The 23,541-nt window shown below is 44.9% G+C and overlaps 1 protein-coding gene across 1 annotated transcript in view; it reads right to left on the reverse strand.

Annotated features, from left to right (window-relative positions):
- ANXA13 (annexin A13) overlaps window positions 1–23,541 on the reverse strand; it is a 49,644-nt gene that overhangs the window by 12,795 nt on the left and 13,308 nt on the right. Inside the window, exons 3-5 of the mRNA XM_047073810.1 lie at window positions 14,113–14,188; window positions 6,183–6,277; window positions 2,249–2,419 (exon numbers count right to left, since the gene is read on the reverse strand). Of these exons, the coding sequence (XP_046929766.1) occupies window positions 2,249–2,419; window positions 6,183–6,277; window positions 14,113–14,188 (342 nt within the window). The remainder of the gene's footprint in view (window positions 1–2,248; window positions 2,420–6,182; window positions 6,278–14,112; window positions 14,189–23,541) is intronic.

Below are 23,541 nucleotides of genomic sequence, written 5' to 3' on the forward strand. Positions count from 1 at the left end.
TAATAAAACAAAAATCAATACTCCAAGGTGGGGTTGATCAGTAGGAGACACAGAGATACACAAGGAAATGGCCAGAACCTGTCTCCAGGCACAGGATGCCTCCGTGACTTCCTCCAAAGAGAGCCATCCTATGGCTCAGGGCCTAGGCCTGGGGCGGGTCCCTGGAGGTGTGAAGAAGCCCCTGGGTGCAAACATCTCAAACCACACACCAAACACATGCATACATTCTCCTTAGTTAAAAGCAAAACTACCCCAGCTAAGCTAATGTCTTACTTTGCTGCCTCCTCACTCCGTCTCACGCTCCCATCTCTACTCAGGTGGCTAGTGTCACACAGTGGGTATCTTCCCAAGCATTTGTCCTTACATTTGTATACAGATAGGTGTGCTACTGAAAACATATAGAATTGTTTTGTGTATGTGTTTCCAAAGTGGAATACTGTATGTGTTGTTCTTGGACTTATTTTTTCACTCAGTAATGTGTCTTGGGGATCCAGCTACGCTTGTCCGTAGTCACCTAGTGTTTTTTAGGTGGATACAAAACGTCTCGGCCTACAGCAAGCCACGGTTTATTTAGAGAGCCTCGGATGGATGTACATTCAGGTTGCTTCCAATTTTTTCCCTACTGGACACAAGGCTTCATGCAGTAAACAATGTGCTGCGTGCAGGGCTGCAAGTTTCTCTCTGGGGTGTGTACTGGGAAGATGTGCTTTGTGTTTCAATGACTCAGGCTAAGTGGCCCCGTCAGGAGCTGCCTCAGTTTACATTTAGGCCAGCAGTGTCTAGGAGCAGGCATTCCCCAGATGTTCACTGGCAAACTGTTTAAGAGTTAGCAGCAGGCCAGGGAAAAGGCAGTGGGGACAGTGGGACGGGGGGAGCCGGGGGGGCCGGAGGATGTGAGAGTTGGTGGGAGCTGATCACTTGTGTCCATGAAGCTCTTTCTTTTCTTCTCCTTCTAACCCACTTCCAGGATGTGCCTGAACCCAAGACCTGCTCTCTCCCTACTTTTCTTTTTATTGTCAGATCGATTTGATTGTGGGGGAGAAAAAGAGCTTGTTTGTTGTTTGAGAGCAGGGCTTGCAAGAAACTAGGCTGAGGGGGAACCACATGTGGTCAAGTGAGATTAGAAAAATAATGATCAGAACCTTCTTGCCAAGGCAGCCTGCCGATTACCCTAATATTGGACGCCTCCTGGCTGGGACTGGGGAGCTTCTGGAAGGTGGGGGACCTCGACCGGGAACACCGTATAACTGCAGGACCGAACTGATACCATCCTCCTTGAAATGGAGGGTTTTTATTATCTTGTGGAAAGAAAAGAAGTCCAGGGATGCTGAGGAAAGGGGTTCAGGGGTTTGGAGAAATGTGCTGGACCCCACAGACTGAGCAGAAGGAACCAACCCAAGGTCATCTACATGCAAGGCTTTTAAAGTATTGTTTTAGCATCAGAGATCTGTTGAAGTTTTTCCTTGCTGTTGGCTCCAAACACTGCTTCTGTTTCCTACCTGGAGGCCTCAAGGATGTTGGGGACTTTCTGGCTTTTTCCTTGCTGGACTCCCCCCATTCTACATGATGAGTGGTTGCAGCAGAGAGTGGGGGTCTCCAAATAATGATTTGTGGACCCTCTCTACTCATGATGAATTCCTTGGCCCTCGTGGCTTCTGGAACCAAAGATGAATGAGCTTCGACTAAAGCCTTAACAAAGGCTCTTTTCAGCTCCTGAAATGGCAGCATGTGCCCAGGGACAGGGGGAGAGGTCTGCTGATAGAAGTAGATGGAAACCTCCAGGAAGGTGCTGGCAGCCACGAGAGGTGTTCACGGGGATCCCCTCTGCACCAACTGCTTCCCTGCCTCTTTATGGTCCTTTTTGTACTCTATGCTAGATGACAGCCATGGACAAGGCAGCTGCACAAACACGCTTAGCCCATTTATTGCATTATTTGTGCCGAAGACCTGCAAAGCCAGGCTGGGTGGAGGAAAGCAGAATCTTGCCTCCTGCATAGAAAACTATGCATTCCTCTCAGAAATACAAAATCTGCGTTGACACAGCTGTTCTGGAAGGATCTATTCTGTCAAGCCAGAGGCGGAAACACAAAGACTGACAGCTGGAAGATTGGAAGAGGGATCTCTCCTGCACGTGCCAAACAGACATGTTTCTGTCCAGACACTTGCTCACCTCACGAATGGAATGTGAGGTGTAGTTTTCCTTCTGGCTGCTGCAACCCTCGGGGCTGAGGGCTTGGCTGGCACTCACCTTATTGGTTCTTGTGCACAGGACCTCGATGATCACTGCCTCATCTGTGCCCAGACCCTTCATGGCCTTTTGCAGCTGGCGGGCATCGTACTCACTAGGGCGGTCCAGGAGGGCCAAGGCTGTCTTCTCAAAGCTTCCACTCAGTTCGCTCTTGAACACCTCCTCCAGGTCCTGGAGGAAGATAGCAGGAGCTCTGACTGGGGAATGGCCCAAAGCAGAGGACAGGCTTCCCGCTGCATGGCCTCAGGGTCAACAGGAAGATTGCCAAGGACACATGGGGAAGGGGAGTGAGCTGGGCAGAGCTCTAGTGACATGAGTGACCTGCTGTGGAGGACAGTCGTCACTGTGACTTCCTCTGGGACTGGCAGAGAGGCAGAGAAGATCCCTTGCTCGGGGCTGGAGACCCCAAAGATGAATCACAATAACAAACAGCATTTGCTGGATAGTTTAGGGTTCAGAGAGCCTTCTCGCTGATCTCCAGAATAGCCCTGGCAGGAGAGGGGAGAGGTATTGGCATCATTTCTATTTACTGACCTCAAAAAAATGAAGGACTTCCCCGCAAACACTTGCGTGACTAGAAAGGCCTGAAACATGAGTTTGTTGTCTCTGGGGGATCAGATCATTTGTCATCCAAATTTAAATGGTTCTTGTTTTGTTTTAGAGAGAGAGTGAGTGGAGGAGAGGGGCAGAAGGAGAATCTCAAGCAGGCTCCACGCTCAGCATGGAGCCCAACGTAGGGCTTGATCCCACACCCTGGGATCATGACCCGAGCCAAAATCAAGAGTGAGACGTTCAACTGACTGAGCCACCCAGGCCCCCCTGAGGTGGTTTTGAGAGTGAATGGGGGAAATAATAAGCTAGCAGTAATTACAGCGGCATAACACGAATAAATGAGGGCCACCCTGGGCAAACCAGATGTGTAGTCACTTTGGTTAACTTGTTAAATCTGGACAGGGACACACGTGGGAAAGCACTCAGGTAGGGAGAAGAAATGAAATACATTAAGGAAGAAATGAAGTATATGAAATGCCCACTGGCGTCTGTTTTTAGCAAGTGTCCATCTTCAAGGATGTTTTCTGGGAGGTGCGGTCTTATAGGTGAACTGCCTGCTCCTACCTGTGTATCTCTGACATGATGGGTTAGTGACAAAAGGGACAAAAATTGGTGTTCAGTCTAACTAGTGTCGCCAATGTCCCAACTTTAGTGAAGGACCTTGAAGAGGGAACCTCGTGTCTGGATGTGGATCAGACTGGGAACTCGTGGAGCAGTTAGCAGCTTAGGAACTCAAATTACATCACGGAGTAGGTGTGGCCACTCAGCAATGTGGCATGATGGCTAATGACACGATCACAGCAGCTGTGTGACCTTGGAAATGTACTTTAACCAATTGTCAGTTTCCTTCTCTGAAAAATGGGGGTCTGATGAGACTCACCTCTTTTTTTTTTAATGTTTATTTTTTGAGAGAGAGAGAGAGAGAGAGAGAGAGAGAGAACCAGCAGAGGAGAGGCAGAGAGAGAGGGAGACACAGAATCCAAAGCAGGCTCCAGGCTCTGAGCTGTCAGCACAGAGCCCAACTCTGGGCTTCAACTGACAAACCGTGAGATCATGACCTGAGGGCAAGTCCAACGCTCAACCGACTGAGCCACCCAGGCACCCCAATAGACTCAACTCAGGGTTGTTGGGAGAATTAACTGAGACAATCCATGTAAAGCCCAAGCCTGGAACACTTTAAATGTTCAGTAAGTGGGTATTACTATTATTCCACCCTGAAAGGAACTTTCTAAGAGAAGGCTAATCAACTGTTTCTTTTATGAACCTCTGGGAAAAAAACCCGGAAGATTTTGCCTAATGAGTGGGGTTTGCAGTCTTATGTGGGGGCCGTGGTATCACTGCCTCTGTCTTCAGGCAGCTGCTCCATCTAACGCTACATCCTCTAAAGGCAGGCCTTTGGTCAGTACTCTACAGTGTGGACCCATCCAAAGACTGGAAATGTTTTTTTTTCAGGTCAGATGGGCATTGCGTAGAACTTCAGAGAAGAGAAACCCCAGCTGCCTACTCTTACAAGCCACAAGCATGAAAACAGATCCTTGTGTGTTTACATTCTGTTTGGACACAGAAGCCGGCTCAGGATATCTCAGCTCTAATCCTGGTTTTCCGGCTCACTTGCGGTGTCACCTTGGGATGCGAGTTCTCTTTGGAGCTTGGTTGCCATGGAGACTTTGATTTGTCTGTTTCTAACATCTTTGAGCTTCAGATGTGATTCTAGACCACCTCCTTGGCAGTCTCAACTGTCTGAAACAGCCACGAACTGGAAAGTAAGCAAAGATTGGCACGTGTTGGTATTGCAAAGTTTGGTGCTAGAGCATGCCTACTTTATCTTTAGCAGAGCGCCTAAGTCCTCACCTCGAACTCATTTACTCTGCTTTACACTCAAGTTTAAGAAGCCTGTATCTGACTTTCCATGTCAGTAGGGTGGGGGTACACATAGCACTTGAGAGGCTGCTACAGTTAGGCGTGCCGACAAGCATAAAAGTTCAACGTCATTCAATTCAATTCCATGCAGCTGAGCTGAAGATTCACGGACTTTCATCAATGTCATCAAGGAATGACACTGACAAGCCTGATTCTGAAGAGAGAAGCAGAAAAACTATAAAAGTGTAGCCTTGTGGGCCATTTAGTGTAGAAATAAATAGCTCCTCTCGTGGCAATGAGTTCTTCAGGAGTGGACATTGGCCCTGGAGTCAGAAGACTGGGATGGGAGTGTCGGTTCTTTTTCTTACTAAGTGTGTGATTTTGCTTGAGTCACGGAAACAGAGGAGCTCCAGGTTTCTTCTCTATAAAATGGAAACAATCGTACCTAGGATAGCTTCCCTTTACTGATACGTGCTGCTGTTAGCCTGTTTGATTCTCTCAGCAACCTGAGAATTACATTTCATTCTGTATGTGAGGACACCAAGGCCTAAAGAGATTATTGTCTGCCCAACATCAAATAAGTAAGAAAACCCATCTCTATATCTATTTATACATGGAGGGATTGAAACTGTAAAGGTTTTATAAACATGTATTAAAATACAGCATGATAATTAATATTCATTTTGCACGCTGATAATTCTAATGACAGTAAAAAGTGGTTAAATTGTAGGGGCACCTGGGTGGCTCAGTCGGTTAAGCATCTGACTCTTGATTTCAGCTCAGGTCATGATCTCACAGTTCATGAGTTCAAGCCTCCCATCAGGCTCTGTGCTGACAGTGCAGAGCCTGCTTGGGATCTCTCTCTCCCTCTCTTTCTGCCCCTCCCCTGCTCTCTCTCCCTCTCTCTGTGTCTCAAAAAAAAAAAAAAACCTAAAAAAAAAGAAAAGGTTAAATTGTATTCATCTTATATTAATAAAGAAAATAGAAAGCCTACTGCATACTTAAAAAAAATTGATACATAACAACATCAACAACAACAAAACAAATGAAAGAAAAGACACATAAAGAAAGAAAAAAGTGGTCATGCTTAACGAAATGGAGGGTTTTTTCAGTGTTCTATAACAATCACTTATGAAGAACATATCATTCTTGAAGACAGATGGATAAATGAAAAATTCTTATATAAAGACCCACCTGTGAAAACTGATTTTCAAGTTATTGGCCTATCTGTAAGTTAGTATGTAGAATTATCAATGGGAAAATGACAGAGGGATTACTAGGAAAAGGAAGTCAGTTTTCAAAAGGAGTTAAAGAATATTGATTATATAGGCTATGAAGTTAACAAGGCAATTTCAGTTTTTCTGAAATCAATTAAAATTGTAAAGAGTAGTTTACTTTTGTTTGCTCTTGAGCTAACTGATTAAAGCTTTAAATATATTCTCTGCTGCCTTGGGAAGGTAGAGAAAGCAGAGACCTCCAAGGCCAAGGCTGTGTGCCCGTTTTCAGGGACGCTTGGAATCACCTTGCCATACGTTGCCTTGTACTTTTGCTTTATTTGTTGCCTCTCATCCGATGTCCTGCTTGATAAGATTTCAATGATGGCTGCTTCATCGGTTCCTAAAGTGCAGGAGAAAGAGACAAGGCCAAGAGTGAACAAGAAAGAAGATGGAGGTTGATTTTACTCAATTCCAAGGAAGCTGGGGCATTGGTTAGAGGCTTCAGTGGAGCCTAGATGCATCCCTTAGCTTTAATATCTCATGGAGAAGTGTGTTCTTTTCACTCACTTGACAAATATCCATGGAGGCCTCACATGGCATGAAGCACAGTGCTAGACATTGCAGTGGAAAGAGAAACGAGTATGGCCTTAATTTCACTCCCAGTATTCAAGAGAAATGAAAACAATGGCCACACAAAACTTGCACACAAATGTTTGTTGCTTCATAATTCATAATAGCTGAAAGGTTTCTAACAACCTGAATGTCCATCAGTGAACAAACAGATAAACAAATGTGGTATATCCATACAATGGAATATTACTTGGCCAGAAAAATGAATGAAGTCCTGATACATGCTACAGTTTGAATGAACCTTGAAACATTATGCTAAGTGAAAGAATCCAGTCACAGAAGAACACATATATATATTATTCCATTCATATGAAAGTCAAGAATAGGGAAATCTATAAAGATAGAAAGGAGATTAGTGTCTGGGGATGGGCTGGGTAGGGAGGTGACAGCTAAAGAGTAGGAGGTTTCTTTTTTGAGGTGATGAAAATGTTCAAAGTTGACTGCAATGATGATTTTGCGTATCTGTGAGTATATTAAAAACCATTGAATTGTACATTTTAAATGGGTGAATTGTATGGGATGTGAATTTACACCTCAATAAAACTGAAAAAATCTGAAAAAAAAAGTATGGTCTGTTCCTTGGCCTCTAGGTACTTAAAGCTGAGTAGAAGAGAATAAAATATAGGCCCACATTGCTACAATATGAAGCCCACCCTTAAACTTGTCAATGTCAAGAGAGAAGTCCAAATTGGGACCATGATGGGTAATTGTCTCTTTAAGCTCCTGTTACATTAAAATTTTTTTAATATTTATTTATTTTTGAGAGAGAGAGAGCATGAACAGGGGTGGGGAGAGAGGGAGAGAGAGAGAGAGAGAGAGAGAGAGAGAGAGAGAGAGAGAATCTGAAGCAGACTCCACGTCATCAGCACAGAGCCCCATGTAAGACTCGAACCCATGAACCACAAGATCATGACCTGAGCCAAAGTCAGACACTCAACCAACTGAGCCACCCAGGTGCTCCCTGACTCTTACATTTTTAGATTACACTCTTTCTAAAAAGTTTTTTCCTCTGATGTTCCAAAAGTACCACATGCTTATTGTAGGCAATTTGATCAGTATCAAAAACTATAATGAATAAGAAATAAGGGGAGAATATCCTTTTTAAGAACATGGAGACAGGATTGGAAAGCTGATCCAGGGATTGCAGGTGTGGGAATGAGAAAGTCTATTTAGCCAGCAAACCCTGAATTCGATTCTTCAGCCTGGATTCAAGTAATTCTTCTACCCTTATGGACTATATGGCATTGACTATATATACCATTGACCCTTGAATAATACAAGGATTGGGGTGCCAAGTCTCCTTGAAGTAGAATATTCATGTATAACTTTTGAGTCCCCCAGAATTTTAGTACTCCAGTAATAGTCTACTATTAACCAGAAGCCTTAGTGATAACATAAAGTCAATTAACACATATTTGTATGTTTTGTGTATCATATATTATTATAGTAAACTAGAGAAAAGCAAATGTTACTGAGAAAATCATAAGGAAAATACATTTACAGTACTGTACTGTAAAATTCTGCATATAAGTGGACCTGTGTTGTTCAAGGGTCAAACCTGTTTTGTTCAAAGGTCAACTATATATAGATATCACTGAGTCATTAAACCCATGATTTTGCTGATATTTTGTAAAGGACAGGGGTTGAATGAATAGATTAACTCAGTAGTGCTCAGGTTGACAAAAATCATGGAAGGTGGTAGCTGAATGATTGGGGTTTGAAAGCCTGCTACAGAATGTAGACCTTTGGCAACAAAGGCACAGGGAGAGTGCCATGTGAGAGCGGAGGACTGGAGAGATGCATCCATAAACCAAGGAACTCCTGAGGCCACCAGAAGCAGGGTAGAAGCCTGGAACAGGTCCTTCCTAGTGCCTTCAGGGGGGAGTATAGCCTACTGACTTCTTGACTTGAGACTCTGGCTTTCAGAACTGGGAGACAATAAATTTCTGCTGTTTTTAGCCACCTGGTATGTGGTACTTCATTATGGCAGCCCTAGGAAACTAATGTACCCATTATCCTCAGCAGTGTCTCAAGACTTCAAGAAGGTCTTCACAGCCGGAGTCTGGAGAATCCTGCATTGGCCTTTTCCCAGCCCTACTCCTAATGGCCGCTCCCTGTGACTAACTAGCATGTGCTTGGTCATTTTCGATTGGAACTGACTTAGTTGAACTTGCGTGATCGCTCCTACCCAGCTGAGAGCTCAGAATCCCCAAGAAACAAGAGATGGTAGATGCATTTCATAGAAGAGTTGGGAGGAAGAAAAATCTGGGTCATGGGTGTGGGGAAACTGTGGAAGGGGGACATAACTACAGACAGAGGGACGGGAACAAAGAGACTCCCCTTATTTCTTTGCTGGTGAAGGCTTGAGGTGTTCTACCCCTGCCTCGACCCTGGTATCAGTCCTCACGGCAGTATTTGGGGAGACAGGGATAAGAGAGCTGCGTGCTTGTCCTGGCACAGCCATGAACTTTGTGTCCTCAGACTATTCACTTAGTCTCAGGGATTAGTTCCACCTTTATAATTCTGGGAAGACCTAGCTGTTTGATTCCAAATGGAGAAATAGAAAATTCTAGGATGAGCTCACCTATAAGAACAGCAGTGATTAATTGCCTGCCTCGTTCTGGTTCATTTCCAGCACTGTTATTTATGTTGTTCCTCTTAATTTTTTCCTGCTGTTTCAGCTTTACAAGGGGTATCCAATTACTTCCTCTGTGACTTTTTTTTTTTTTTTAACTTTTGAGTGCCAGAAATCTCACCTCAGAAGGGGTTTCTTTTTCTGGCAAAAATCTCTTGAATCGGTCCCTTTCTTTCTGTGAGGGCTGCTCCTGCCCAGGTCCATGGCCTCTGCATCTCAGGTCTGGATTCTTACAGGTGTCATCCCTAAAAGGAGCCTTCCTGCTTCCCAGGTGGCCCATTCGCTATATTGTGCCAGCCAGAATCTGGGGCTCATCCCTGGCTCGCTCTTTCCCCTCACCCCACTCCAATTAGTTACCACTAAGACCTCACTATTCTACTTCCTTGATATCTCTCATATCCACCCTTTTCTCTCCACCTTCACCTCTGTCACATTGCTCAGCAGAACTACTGATACCCAAATGGGGTTCCTGCATTATACACACCTTTCCAGCCGGCATGCACTGTCCCTAGAATGTGCTTGCTTATGGGCAGCTCACCTGTATCAAAGCTTGTAATAAAGGGCCCTACAAATCCAGAATAGAGTCTCAACTCTTCAGTGGGGCATATGAGGCCTTTTAGAGTAGCTCCTACTTGCCTCTCAAAGTCATGTCCCTCCCACTCATGCTCTTTTGGGTTCTCCATAAAGCACGTGCAGCTCATAGAACAGGCAACACTTTTCTTTCTCACCTCTGGCTCTTCCTTCTACCTGGAACACCTTTATCTTTGATCCTCACCTTCACTCCATTCCTCGTTCGGGACTCAACTCACTGGACTTTTCTGGAACGGAGGAGTCACTCCACCTTCTATGTCCCTCACATGGTCTGTTCTCCGTCCCATTTCTGCCATGCCACACTGCAAGTCCCATGGGACAGAGGGGGGATTTGCTCACTGCTGTATCCACATAGAAGCCTCTCAAAATTCATCAGATGACTTGTTGAATGAATGGATATTTAAATCCATGCATATAAATGTGAATGATTGAATGAGTGGAGACGTTTGCATAGCATCATGACGGAACCTTGTCTCTGCATTCGTGTAAGCTGCGCTTGCTGCTCGGACCAATAGGAAATCTACTCTGATGCCAGAGTCAACCCATAGCAGGATAATTCAGGAAAATTGAATTAAAATTTTAAAAATAATGTTTTTTAGATTTTCCTTCCTGGAATGCATTAGAAAGTGAGACCGGAGACCAACGCCGTCCTGGGATGGCTTAGCATCACCCTGGAGGTTGGGGGGAGAGCCTGGAAATGACTAGATTTCCCTCAAGCTCTTTGAATCTGGTCTCAGGTTTATGCTGGGAGCCTTTCCCACTACCCGACCAAGAAGCGATTTACTGAACAATGACCTCATTTTACATTTCACAATATGTGTGTCATATAAGCAGTCTGTGCTGCTGAATGGTTTCCTGTAAACATTTACAATGGTTTGAGACACTGGGGCCAGTCCCCAGTAGTTCTGGGAAAGACTTTTTAGAAAGCAAGAAGGAACCTCTGCCCCAACTGTACATTGGACACTGCAGAGTAATTATACAGTAGAGGTCAGGCCCAGGGTGATAATTAGCCTTGGGGGTGCCACAGGGCCTCCTCGCTTTTGCTCTCCCAGCAATTTTCTGGGAGGAGACAGAGCTGAGTTTCAGCAGGATGGAGGCCGCTGGGTGTGAAACGCCCTCCGCTTCACACCGGGGGCCCATGTGCCACGTGAGTGATCTGAGTGGTGTGCGGGCGGCGGTGGGGGTCTCTGCTTTCCCCACAGGCCCCTCATGCCAGCCCCAGGGGCCTGGCTGAGCTGCGGAGGGGGGCAGGCTGTGGGCTTCCCAGTCCTTCAGTGTCTCCTTTGAAAATGGGAGTGCAGGGAAGGCAGGGGAAGCAACGAGTGGGGGAGAATCTTGCGTGGCAAGGAGGGTACTTGTCTACTGTGTTTCCTGAGGCTCCTATAATAATTACCACAAACCCTGTGACTTAAAACAGCAATATACTCCCTCACAATTCGGAGGCCAAACGTGTGAAATCATGTCGGCCACACTCCCACCAGAGGCTCCGGGGTCAAATCTGTGCCTTGCCTGTTCTAACATCCGGAGGCTGCAGACAGTCCTTTGCTCGGCGTCTGGAACATTGCTCCACTCTCTGCTTCTGCTTCACGCGGCCTCTTCCTGAGTGTTTGCTTCTGCCTCTCTTGCTCTCTCTCCTTTTAAAATTTTTATTTATTTATTTAAGTAATCTCTGTACCCTGTGTGGGGCTTGAACTCAGAACCCCGAGATCAAGAGTCTCGGGCTCCACTGACTGAGCCAGCCAGGTGCCCCTCTCCTGTCTCCTTTAAGGACATTAGTCAATGGATTTAGGGCCCACCCAGGTAATCCAGCTTCATCCTTTCTCAAGTCCTTAACTTAATTACATCTGCCAAGATCCTTTTCTCAGTTAAGGTCACATTCACAGGTTCTGGGTGGATATATCTTTGGGGGGAGCACCATTCACCCTGGTACACTCTCAGTAATAAAGAGCAAAGGCCACTCCGGGGGTGGGGGTGCTCTTTGCTGCCCATACTGATCTAATTGGCTTTGTGGGGATTTTGGATCTGAGCTTATCCTTTAAAAGGAGCAGATTAGCATGTAATGAGGGCCAGAGTCGTGCTGAGACAGTGCTGCCTTCTGCCTCAGCACCTGTCTGCAAGGAGGCATTAATTAGCCCATTCTGCATTTGAAATGGGGCACCAGTAGGTAGCAGAGCAGGGGCTCAAACCCAGGCCTGAAGTTCATTCCCGTGCCTGGTGAGGGGAAAGGGAACTGGGCTCAGGGTTACCAGATCCCAGTTCTAGGTCTGGTTCCACTCCGGTGTGGCTTGAGAAGCATTAACCTCTGTGCTCTCAGATGGACTAGACCTTGCTCCCAAAGCATGGTCTCAGGATCTACAGCATCAGCATCACCTGGGAGCTTACTGGAACTGTAGGATCTCAGAAACCACTCGGAGCTACCAGTCAGAATCTGCGTGTTAACATCCTGGAGACTCAAAAGCACGTTACATTTTAGGAAGTCATGAACTAGAACTAAGGTAATCTTCATGGCAACTTTTCCTTCAGAGAGACTGTTTCTGTGTTTCTATGAGGGAGAATGACAAGCATCCTTTTACATTTCAGAAAGGATAATGGGTGTTGGGTCCATACGCTGTCAGGTGTAAGGCATTCTCTTCAGAGAATAACCTCTGAGCTTCAGCATTCTCTCTGTTAAGTTGTTACAATACAACTTTATAGGGTTGTTGAAAGGGTTACACGAGGTGATGTGTATGCAGTGCCCAGCTTAGCACTTGGCACATAGAAGGTGCTCTACAGCAGTAATCAGCACAACAGTGGTCCCGCCTTCAAGCCACATCCAAAAGGGAGAAGAAAACACCGGGTGGCTTTGGCATTCAGTAGGTACTCTATGTTGAATGCACTGAGTGGCTGAAAGCACAGGGATGTATCATTAACTGCAGCTGAGTTATTCCCACACCCACTTTGCTCCTGTCTCCAACCCACATCCAGGTGTCAGGACCTCACTTGAGAGGCAGCAGGGAAGCACCTGTGAGGCTGGCTCAGCCACTCAGTAAAACTCAGAACTATAAACATCCCGCCACTTCCAGGCAAACATGGCTCCCGGCAGCTGTTGTCCAAATACAACATGAGCCAGGTCAGGATATGAGCAAGAAGCAGCTTCTCTCTGCTGAGCTTTTCTCTGATGCCCCCCCAAACCAAGCAAGCTAGTTGTCATCCTTCATTTCCAGCTCCCTCTCCCTCTGATTTATTCCAAAACACTTACTATATAGAAATCCCTTTTACCACTCTCCTACAGGGTCGTCTCCAGACCCAGCTCCCTTGGGACTTCTCCAACATTTCTTGGGCAAGACAGACTATTCTATATTCAGATAGTTCCTTATGTTGAAGCGAAATATGTCTTCTTAGAACTTAGTTCTTTCTGTGGAGTCTCAAAGAATTTATGGTCATATTTGTTCTACCACAAGTACCCATTCTTAGGAAAGTAAATCTTCACTGATTTACTTCTAAGTAAAAATCTAGCACTTGTTTTTGCAAAACAATATGCCAAGTGAAAGAAGCCAGACACAAAAGGTCACATACTGCATGATTCCCTTTAGATGAAATGTCCAGAATAGGCAAATCCATAGAGACAGAAAGTAGATTATGATTGCCTGGGCCTGAAGGGAGGGGGGAGTGGGGAGTGGATGCTAATAGAAATAGGGTTTCGTTTGGGGGCAGTGAAAATGTTCTGGAAGTAATAATGATTTTTATCGATCCTGTGAATATACTAAAGCCCAGATTTCTGGGACTAGGAAATTTTTCATCAGTGATCTCCTTGGGTCTCAGAGCCTCTCTTCATGGTCTTATTCCTAGATGCTCTTCCCTTCATCTTACCTTGTTACTGGGGTTACCTTATTCCTGATCTCTTTCTCAGTCTCCTGTTCTTGGCTATGCACTTACCTGAGGCATTGATGTAAATAGTTTCCCTGGCCTTGACCCTTGATTCTTGACCTCGGCCACTGTTTTATGTTTACTCGATCTACTTCTAGATGCCATTCCAGATCCCTAATCCAGCTTTCATCAGACCTAATTCCCTACCGCCTCTCATGAGAGGGACCAGAGAGACTTGGATGACATTAGGATTGCATAACTACACTTCTCATGAAGTTTCTTCCACCTTAAGGTCAGATGCAATGTCATAGTATCCAGTTTTTAACTATCCTGTTGGACCTTGAAAAGCATTAGGATCTGATTATAGTTTGGGTATCTTTTACAAAGAGAACCCTAGAGGTAATTAACTTGGGTTAGTTCGGAATGTACAAGATCAGTGGGAGGTCATCTTCCTAAGATCATGGGGAAGTTGGACAAGAGATCAAATGTAATCGACTTCAAAAGTAAATTTAAAAACAAAATAGATTCCATACCCATTCCTTTGCAGGCTTCGTTCAGCATTTTGGCATCCTGATCCACATCAAAACCTTGATGACTTCTCGCTTTGGCCTGGAGAAAATAATTGAAAAGGTGAGTGGACAATATGGGCATTCTTGAATTATCTCTGGCTGATGTCGGCAGCTGTTTAGAAGATGAAGAAGTCATCCAAATGAGGGACCAGCTGCCACTTTATACATAGGTACCTGCGGAAACAAGCTTGGGAAACTCTGGCCCCAGAGAGACGACTGGTACTCCTTGGAGCCAGCTGGCCTTGGATGACCACTGAGAATGGGCCTCTCTGTTCATAAGGACAATCAGCCTGGCCATCTCTGGGTTGAGACATTTTGACATCAAGCCTACCTTTGTGTGACTGCCCCTGAAACAGAGAATAATACAGTGGGCCAATGTCCTGGAATGCTGGTTCTACCCTCTTGTCATGAGACACAAGTGTGTCTAGGGAGTAAGTGTTGCCAGGCAGAAGCTGAGGGTTCTAAGATTTTATGACAGATCCATCCATTTGGTGACCTGGGCTAAAGCTTTGCCATCCACACCACGAGAGACATAACATTTAGTTTGCCAGAGACACCTACCGACCAGAAATAGCAGAGTTACTGGTTTTTACTGTTCCTCGGGGAGAGAAAGTTCTGTTCGTATACTAAGTTAGGGCTTCTCCTTTTACTTCAGTCATTGGTATAATAGATGCACCAATTTGTCCACAGCTACCTAAGTCTATGTTACTATTATCTGCTTACAATTTTCCTTTCAGCTGACTTAGCTGGGTTTTACTTAAAGTTATTTTTAAAAGGAAATTTTCTATTAGCACTAAAATGGAAAAACAATATTCGTTGCCTAAACAAAAGCAACATCAAAATAAATGCATCACTATTAAAAATTTAAAGATTTGAGGTTAATTGCAGTGACACAACTATTAGCTTTGAACCTACCCTGTGTTTTTGCAATTCTTTGCCTTTCCTCACAGAGATTATCTTTGATGACACGTGTCACTTATTTCCCACCCTTCAATGAAGGAGTGATCATGCTACTGTCTACACCACCTACCCAATTCCCCTCTCCCGCCTTTCGTTTTCCTTGGCCCCCATTGGGAAGGCATAATAAACCACATAAAGCACAGTAGACATATTGCACTTATGCACAATGTCTGGCATTGCTATTCCTTTGGTGGGGGGCTTCCCTTTCCCCCATTTTATATGTTTTCATGGGGGCTGTCAGTCATGAGGCTTGAGCCTCCTTGTCCCGCCCTTGGGTGGGCACAAACCCTGCCACTCTGGCAACTGTGACTGGTTCAGGAGTAGGAGTATAATCCAAGCAGTATCAGAGTCTTTTCTTTGGTTGATATTGAGATAGAGAAAGAGATGTCTTCTGACTGGGCTTGTTCAGCTGAAAGAGTGAGTCTAGGCCTGCTGGTTGCCATTTTATCCTCTGCATGAAGGGACATGAGTTCAGAGTGAAGCAAGGCAGAGGCAAAAAAAGTGGAAATATGGAGAGAGAAAGAGAGACTGAATACCACTGTATAAATCCTCGGACGCAGCAATGCCTGTTTCCTAGCTCTTCCCATTTTCATTAATAGACTACGACTTTCTCGAAGTTAGTAAGTTGGGTTTCTGCCCTTGCAACCAAAAGTGTTCTGAGTAATATCCACAGAATAGAGGAGGGCTGACTTCTAGGCCTTTCTTAATAGAGATTCATGTAATCCTAGAGCCAAAGGGATCTTCTAGGGCCGCCAGTCATCTCTCTGCCTTATGGGATCCCTCCATTGCACAGCCCATCTTGAAGTATCTCTTTCTGAAGCATGCTGGGAAGGGGACTTACATCTCTTGAGCACCTGCCACATGCCAGACAATTTCTTCGTTTACAGACCTTTCTTCATTATTAACCCAGAAGAGTAGCCATTAGGAGTCTAAACTTACAGAGAAGGACATCAGGCAGGTTAAGTAAGGAAGGTGTCTGAACACTTGCGGATACAGGCAAGCCCAGCATGGTTTGCCTCCTAAAGCCCATGCTCTCAGTCCCATGCACCATCCTGCCTCGTGCTCTAAGTAGGATGGGGGACTTTATGTTCAGCATTTTTTTCTTTCCAAATCTCTTGTGTGGTGTGAGAAAGCTATCTGGTGCCGCTGAAGGCTTGCTGGCAGGACCATCGACAGAATTTTCAGGGCTCAATGCAAAATAAAAATGTAGGGTCCTTGTTCCAAATGGATTTAGAACTTCAAGATGGTGACATCAGAGCGTTAAAGCAAGCGCGAGGCCTTTCTGAGTGCTGGGTCTGTGCACCTGCACAGGCTGACACTATGGAGCCCGTCCTGCCTGTTGATCAAGTTCTCTGAGTGTGGGAGAGTGGCAAATGGCAATCTCAGAAGAGTGAATGGGGTCTTTGCTTTTCATTAGAAGGATTTTGTGGAAGGCTTGGGGAGTGAGGTGCCATTGGACCAGAGCAGCACACATCTCCTCTTAATAAGCTGTTCATAAACCGTTCTGATGTCATTTGAGCCTCATCAAGGCAAAGAATCTGGTGGGACACTTATATTTGCCCCACCTCACATAAATTGAAACAGAGGCACAGGGCTCTGTGAATAGCTAGGGAGGTTGTGCCCTGGCTGAGGGGCAGGGGGGCTGGAGTCCAGCTGGGATTACATTTGCTAAGCCAGCAGGGCTGCTTCTCCCCCAGAGAGACACATTTTTTCCTCAGTTGCACAGAGATGCAGCCAGGACTTGCAGAAGCCCTGTGGAGACTTGCTTAAGATCCCCTGGCCAGGGGATGGCTGCGGGGGAGCCAGGGGTAGACTCGTTCTGTCAAGTATGAAGAGACACTTCCGTCCTTCGTCCCCTTACTATTTTAGTGAGGTGGGTCCTTGATACAAAAATAGAGTTAAAGGAGCCAAAAATAAAGGGGGGGGGACCCTCTGAACATATCTAGTTTATCCAAGGCCAAAAGATGAAGTGTCATTTAGTCCCCAAATAACAGTGATATCGGGGGGTGGGGGTGGGGGTGGGGAGGGCAGTGGGAGAATGTTGAACTACACGTTAGGAGCAAAGATGACGTGGAGACAACTTTTTCTTTTTTGCTTAACTGAACACGCAGCATTGAGCTAGTGAGACCCTGTTGGACTTCCAACCTATAGAACTATAAGACAATACGTTTATGTCATCTTTAAAAAATTCAGTGTACAAGTTTGCATCCGACACACTTCAATCTGCCATCAAGGCAGGTGGAAGTTAGGAGTTCCCAGGTTCCTTCTAAGGACCACTCTTAGCCATGTTGGTTATCTTTCCTAATCCAAAGAGTCTTGTTCCTCATAACAGCAGGCTATTTGATGTCAGAATAAAAAGATCACATGATGGGACTTATTTAAAGGCAGGGAGGGAGGCAAGAAAATAGGCTGTTAGGAATTTCCCCCTCTGCGTGGCTGGGACTGCCTCCACAAAGGACATATTATTCATCAGTGCCACCCAGTGTTGATGCAAGGGGTGTCCTTGGCTTGTTCTAATGAGCTGGGTAACCATCTTCTCTGGAATGTATACGGAGCGGACATTCCACCGTTCATTGTTCATTGTTAGCGATCCAGGCAGCTGACTTTGGGACCTCAGGCCCATTTGCCCCTCAGATTTCATTTTTGAAACCTGAGGCCACGGAGCAGAACTTCCACATAAAGCAGGTCTGCAGGAATATGAGTCAGGCACAAAGTGAGGGTACAGGGGACTCCAGTATGAGGACAGATAGGACTGTGATGATTTGAGCAAATACACAATGTTCCACTTGCTTTCAACTTTAAGCAAAATAGAGGCAGAACAACATTCCTTTTTTGTTTTCTTTTGATTTGTTGTTTAACAGCATTTACACTGACACTCAAGGGACACATTAAAAAGACAAGATGTCAGATGTTAATAAAAATGATTATAGAAGTCTGGGCTTTGAGCCCGCATGAATCCAAGTTTGAATGTGGTTCTATCCCTTAGCAGCCATGTGAACTTGAGCCAATAACCTCTAAGTGATCATTTCCTCACCTGTGAAATGGGGACAATGTCTGCCTTGTAAGATTTGAGGCTTATGCGAGATAACATTTCAAAGGCCAGATAGATAAGGAGCCACAGAACTGCTAATTTTTCCCTCTGCTTCTTTGGGCCATCTCTTGCTTTTTTTGCCTTACAGTGAGGTTAGGTTTTCAATTCTGCATATTTCCACTTGACAAGTTTGAAAGATTTACATCTATCTATCTATCTATCTATCTATCTATCTATCTCTGAGAGATGTCTTCCAAACTTGAAATTGTAAGATGTAGATCTATCTCCAGTGCTCCAAACTGTGTTTGAATCCCAGAATAATTGCTATTACTCATGTGACCTTCGGCAAGTTTGGGAGCCCCTCTGTGCTGTGGTTTTGTCATGGCACAATGTGGCCAATAATAGTGTCCACTCATAGGTCTCTTACGAGAATTTAAATGAAGTCATTCATACCAAACATCTAAATGAAGCCTAGCAGAGAGCATGTGCTTAAAAAAATGTAAAGGATTAATAATGGAAGGCAGAGACAGGCCAACTTCAGCACATCGAGTGCCTAGGAGGGAGGTTGGCTGTTGTACCAATTCAGATACCACATCCCCTACCCTGCCCCACCAGCCACAAGGGCCAGAGTGGTGACACAGACAGCTGACCAAAGGCTTCTCTCCCGGTCCAGGTCAAGGAAAGCTTAACTCTTGGGATCAAAGGGAACATTTTAAGAAAATCTTCCTCCAGCTTGCAGCAAACTCTGGGGATGGAGTTTGTGAAAATTTAGCTGAGGGATATGATTGGCAGACTGTTGCTATGTATTATGTGGTAACCAGGATGTTCCAGGACCCAGCCTTAAGCGCACTCCTATTTAAGGCCACTCCCACTCATCAGTCCTGGTGACCTGATGTATTTGGAGAGCATCAAGACTGGGAAATAAGAATATACTTCTCACGAGAGACATGGGAATTAATTAAAAAGCAATACGCCACAGGCAAATTAGAATCTCCTCTGAATGGTTCCTCTTCTCTGCCCGCTTCCTTCTTCTTTCCTCCTCTTTTTTTCCTCCCTCCCCTTCCTTCAACAGACAAGTAGTGAGGGTCTGCTGTGGGGCCAGCACTGCCCTGGTGAGGGGGACTTGATCAATGAAGCGCAGGTCTTGTCCCCAGGGAAGTAAACATGCAAGCAGATCAATGACAATTCCGTTTATAATGGGGCATGGATGTTGGGTGCAAATCGCTGAGAGGAAGAAGGGGAATTTTTAGGGAGAGGTTGACATCTGTGCTCGTTCATGAAATATGAGTTAGGCAAGCATAATACATACGTATATACATACACACATATATACGTACATACATACGTACACAAATAAGGAGGGGTGGCCTGCCACTACTGCAGAATGACATGATTGATCTAAACAATACACAACGATGTAATGTGGACTTGGGAGTGGGACCTACAGCGTTCAGTTATGCTTTGCTCCTTACTGGTTGTACGGCCCCCGCCCCAGGCAAGCTGACCCATCTCTCTGAGCCTTTGTTGTCTCAGGTTTAAAGTCGAGGTGCACCTGTGCATGGGCAGCGTGAGGTTTGGATGCAGTCGTGTTGGGGATGTAGTGCCAGGTTACAGTGAGCACTTGGTTGGTGGCACGTAGGAGGTGCTCAGTGACATAAGGATGTAGGGGTCATTTGTAAGCCCTGAAGTATTATCAAAATGTAACGGGAGTGGCATTTTGTTTGCTCTTTCCAGTGCAGTTCCCCAGAAGCCCTGGCTTGCTGCAATTTGCTCGGTAAATATTTGAAAGTGGTTGCTTGGTATCCAGGCTCTGAGACAGGAGAGCTCTCAGGAAGCGCTGGAGAGCAGAGGGCTCATTGTTACACTGATCTCAATGGTGTTGCTTTTGGAGCCAACATGAAATCAGGAGGAGGCTGAGGAGATTAAAAATGAGAGCCAGGATTAGAACCAGGTGGTGGCCTGGGCATTTTAAACAGGAGCAAGGTGGAGGCAGGCAAGGGTTGTGCCAGGGAGAGCCTCAGACATGCCTGAATTCTCCCCAACATAAGCAGTGACCGTTGCCCCTGCTAGTTAATGGTACCTTGAGCCAGTGCTGGTGATTTGGGCTAAACCTGCATAGATTTTAGTCATTAGAGAGTTAGGGAAACTGAGGTCCAGTTCGGGAAAGAGACTTCTTCATGGTCACGTTGGTATCCATCCCCCCAAAGATGTCTACCCTTGAACCTGGCATGATGCTATTTTTCTCTCCTTACCCTTTCTAAGCGTCTCTTTTCCATCTGAAAGATAACAAGGTCTTGGGGGTTGTTACAAGGATATGCATCAAACATACTTGGCAGGAAGCTGGGCACATGGTGAGTGTTCAGTGTTATTTTTATTACTTCCTTCCATCTTGACCTGATTCCTATGGAGTGTTGAATGAGCCCCTGACATGTTGCTTTGTGTGGCACCTTTAAAATAACTGATTACATAATTTTGTCCTAAATCAGAAACCATTTTGTACTTAACAGATAAGTAGTAAGCTGGGCCAAGCGTTGAAGAGAAATTTAAGGGATTAACACTTAAAATTGAGAATGACAGCAAAATACAAAGCACTTACTATGTGCCAGGCACTGGCCCAAACAACTTAATCCTCACAAAAACCCTATGAGGTAAGTATTATTACCTCCTATTTTGCAGTTGAGAAAGCCAAGAAACAGAAAGGTTAATAAGTTATCTGAATCACACAGTTACTAACTGATGGAATTCAAACCTACACAATCCACCTACAAATTCCACCATTGGCTTCTCATTAACTAATTTTTTTGTCTCTTTCAAAATTATTATTTTTAAATTTAATGGTAGGAAATCTCAGTCCAACCCTCAGAATGCTAGTATTTTATAGATACACTGGCTAAGACCTGTGATTTGTCCACTGATCAGGGAAGCCAAGGACCCCTTGCATAGCTGTGAGATCAGGAACTGTTCTTGATAAGACAATAGGAAGTGAAGTGGAAAATGAAGGCCAGCTACCACTATTTGCAAGGCAAAATGGATAGCCTCTCCCTGTGAGCAGAGCATATGTGCAGGAAAGGCACTGTTGTCAAATTCTGCTCTCAGTATCTTTTTGAGTCAAATGGAATCATGTGTTCTGCTTTTCATCTGTGAACTAAGACTAATACCTATGTAGCAAAATCTTGGGAAGATGAAATAAGACAATGTGATTCATTACAGCATTATTCACAATAGCCAATACAGGGAAATAACCTAAGTGTCCATCAACAGATGAATGGATAAAGAAGACATGGTGCGCGCGCACACACACACACACACACACACACACACACTTACACTTACACTTACACACAAAATGAATATCAAGCCAACTTACAGAAACAGAGACTAGAATGGGGGTGGGGGAGAGGGGAGATGTTGATCAAAGTGTACAAATTTCCAGTTATAAAATGAATACATTCTGGGAGCCTAATGTACAGCATAGTGATTATAGTAATAATACTGTACTATATACTTGAAAATTACTAAGAGAGTAGATCTTAAATGTTCTTACCACAAAAAGAAATGGTAGTTATGCATAATGCAGGCGTTAGCTAAGGTTATAGTGGTAATCATTTTGCAATATATAAGTGTCTCACATCAACACACTGTTTACCTTATATTTATGTGATGTTGTATGTCAATTATATCTCAACAAAGCCATATGAAAAGATATTGTGAGGGTTCTGGGCAGGGAGATTTCATTATGATGATCCAGAGCTGGCAGGGGAGAAATTGGCTTTTCTGCCCTTCTCTAGCAGGCTGTCAGGACACCTCCCCCTTTTCCTCCTCCTTCCCCATCTTACCTCAAACCTTCCTGTTCCCTGTTTACTAAAACATCTTGCCCTTTGAGTAGTGGAGAGATCATAGCTAAGGGACTGTGGTGTGCCAAGGGGTTGAAATTTAGCAGAGGCAGTCTGAAGACAGAAAAGCATGAGGCCAGAAGGATGATCAAGGTTTCCAGCATGTTTATTCTTAGGGGTGACTGCTTTCCAGCCTGATAAACTGTCACATGTTTTCATAGGTAAAATTTCATTTCTCCCTACCTGCCGGAATCTGGGCAAACTGACTGCAGATTTACCTTATTAGGAAGGGTCCATGAATGTTCAGTGGGGGAGGAAGAGGAGGGGTACTACAAGCAGGCTCCTCACTGTAACTTCCCGAGTCCTCAGAGGGCCAAGGGGTTTGGGGGGTGACAGCACGGGCCTCATGTTCCTCCATTTCTTGAACACCCGGTTGCCCACTGTTGAGTCCACTGGCAACAGTGGAGAATGTATCTGCTTAAGGGAATTTGCTGAAGCTGTATCCCCTCTCTGAAACCACTTATGACCCTCTTGGGAAGGATTGAGGACTTTCTGCCAGTTGGGCCTAAGGTGGCCAACTGATTGCCCAAGACTCAGGGTTTCCTAGGATGTGAGATTTTCAGTGCTAAGACTGTGATGTTTCCCGGCTAATCAGGATGGTTGGTCACCCAAGCTGGAGCTGACTTTGCAAGCTTTCAAGAGACAATTGTGTGCATCTCTTCCCAACTCTGTGTTCAGTGAGGCCATGTTGGTAACTTGAAATCAGCTGTGATTTCATATTTATACTATGGAAATTGGCTCATGGCACAAATTGGGTTTTTGTCCTCCCCCGCCCCAAGAGCTGGTTGTGAAACATTTTCTGGCACACCAGTTTCTTTTTTGTGCTTATACTCCATTCTAGAGACTTCTATCAGATCTTCTTAAGATACATTATTATATTTATTCACTAATTTATCTCCCTCCCTAGATTGTAAACCTCTTGGAACCAAGAACCATGTCATATTCCTTGTCATATCCAGCACCTATCATAATGCCTGGCACATTATAGGCACTTGGTAAGTGTTTACATATTGATAGAAGCTCATTTGAATTCTCTGCAGCTATAGGGTATTTCTCTTCCCTTCTAGAGGCAGAAGAATCTTCTTCCTTTGTATGTTACAGAATATGCCACATCTCTTTTCCTTTGCATCCTGGCCTTACTCTAGTTTGTATCAATGTGGGGTCAGTGGCAAGAGTGGAGACAGAAGAAGGGGAGAGTGGAGTTATCCAGTTAGACATCTTGAACTGATAATGATGTCAAGCCTCCTAGGGTAATGAAGCAGAGAGTATGATAAAAGGAACAGTAAACTTAATCAGGACACCTGGGAGAGCTCAACTGGACCTCACTGGGAGGCTTAACAAGAAACACAAATGAAAGTGAATGCCTAACGCTTTTAGGTCTGGAATAGTTTGAGCTAAATAGAATTTGATGCTCTTAGACTTAAGACCTATGGAGGAAATAGTGGACTCTGAGGAAGATGCCCTGAACACAGATGGATAGCTTTTCAACCCTGGATACACATCAGAATC

Source organism: Lynx rufus, unplaced genomic scaffold (genome assembly GCF_022079265.1).
Source record: "Lynx rufus isolate CCGP_SWC_20201006 ecotype Redwood Valley unplaced genomic scaffold, mLynRuf1.p SCAF_12, whole genome shotgun sequence".
Taxonomy (NCBI): Eukaryota; Metazoa; Chordata; class Mammalia; order Carnivora; family Felidae; genus Lynx; species Lynx rufus.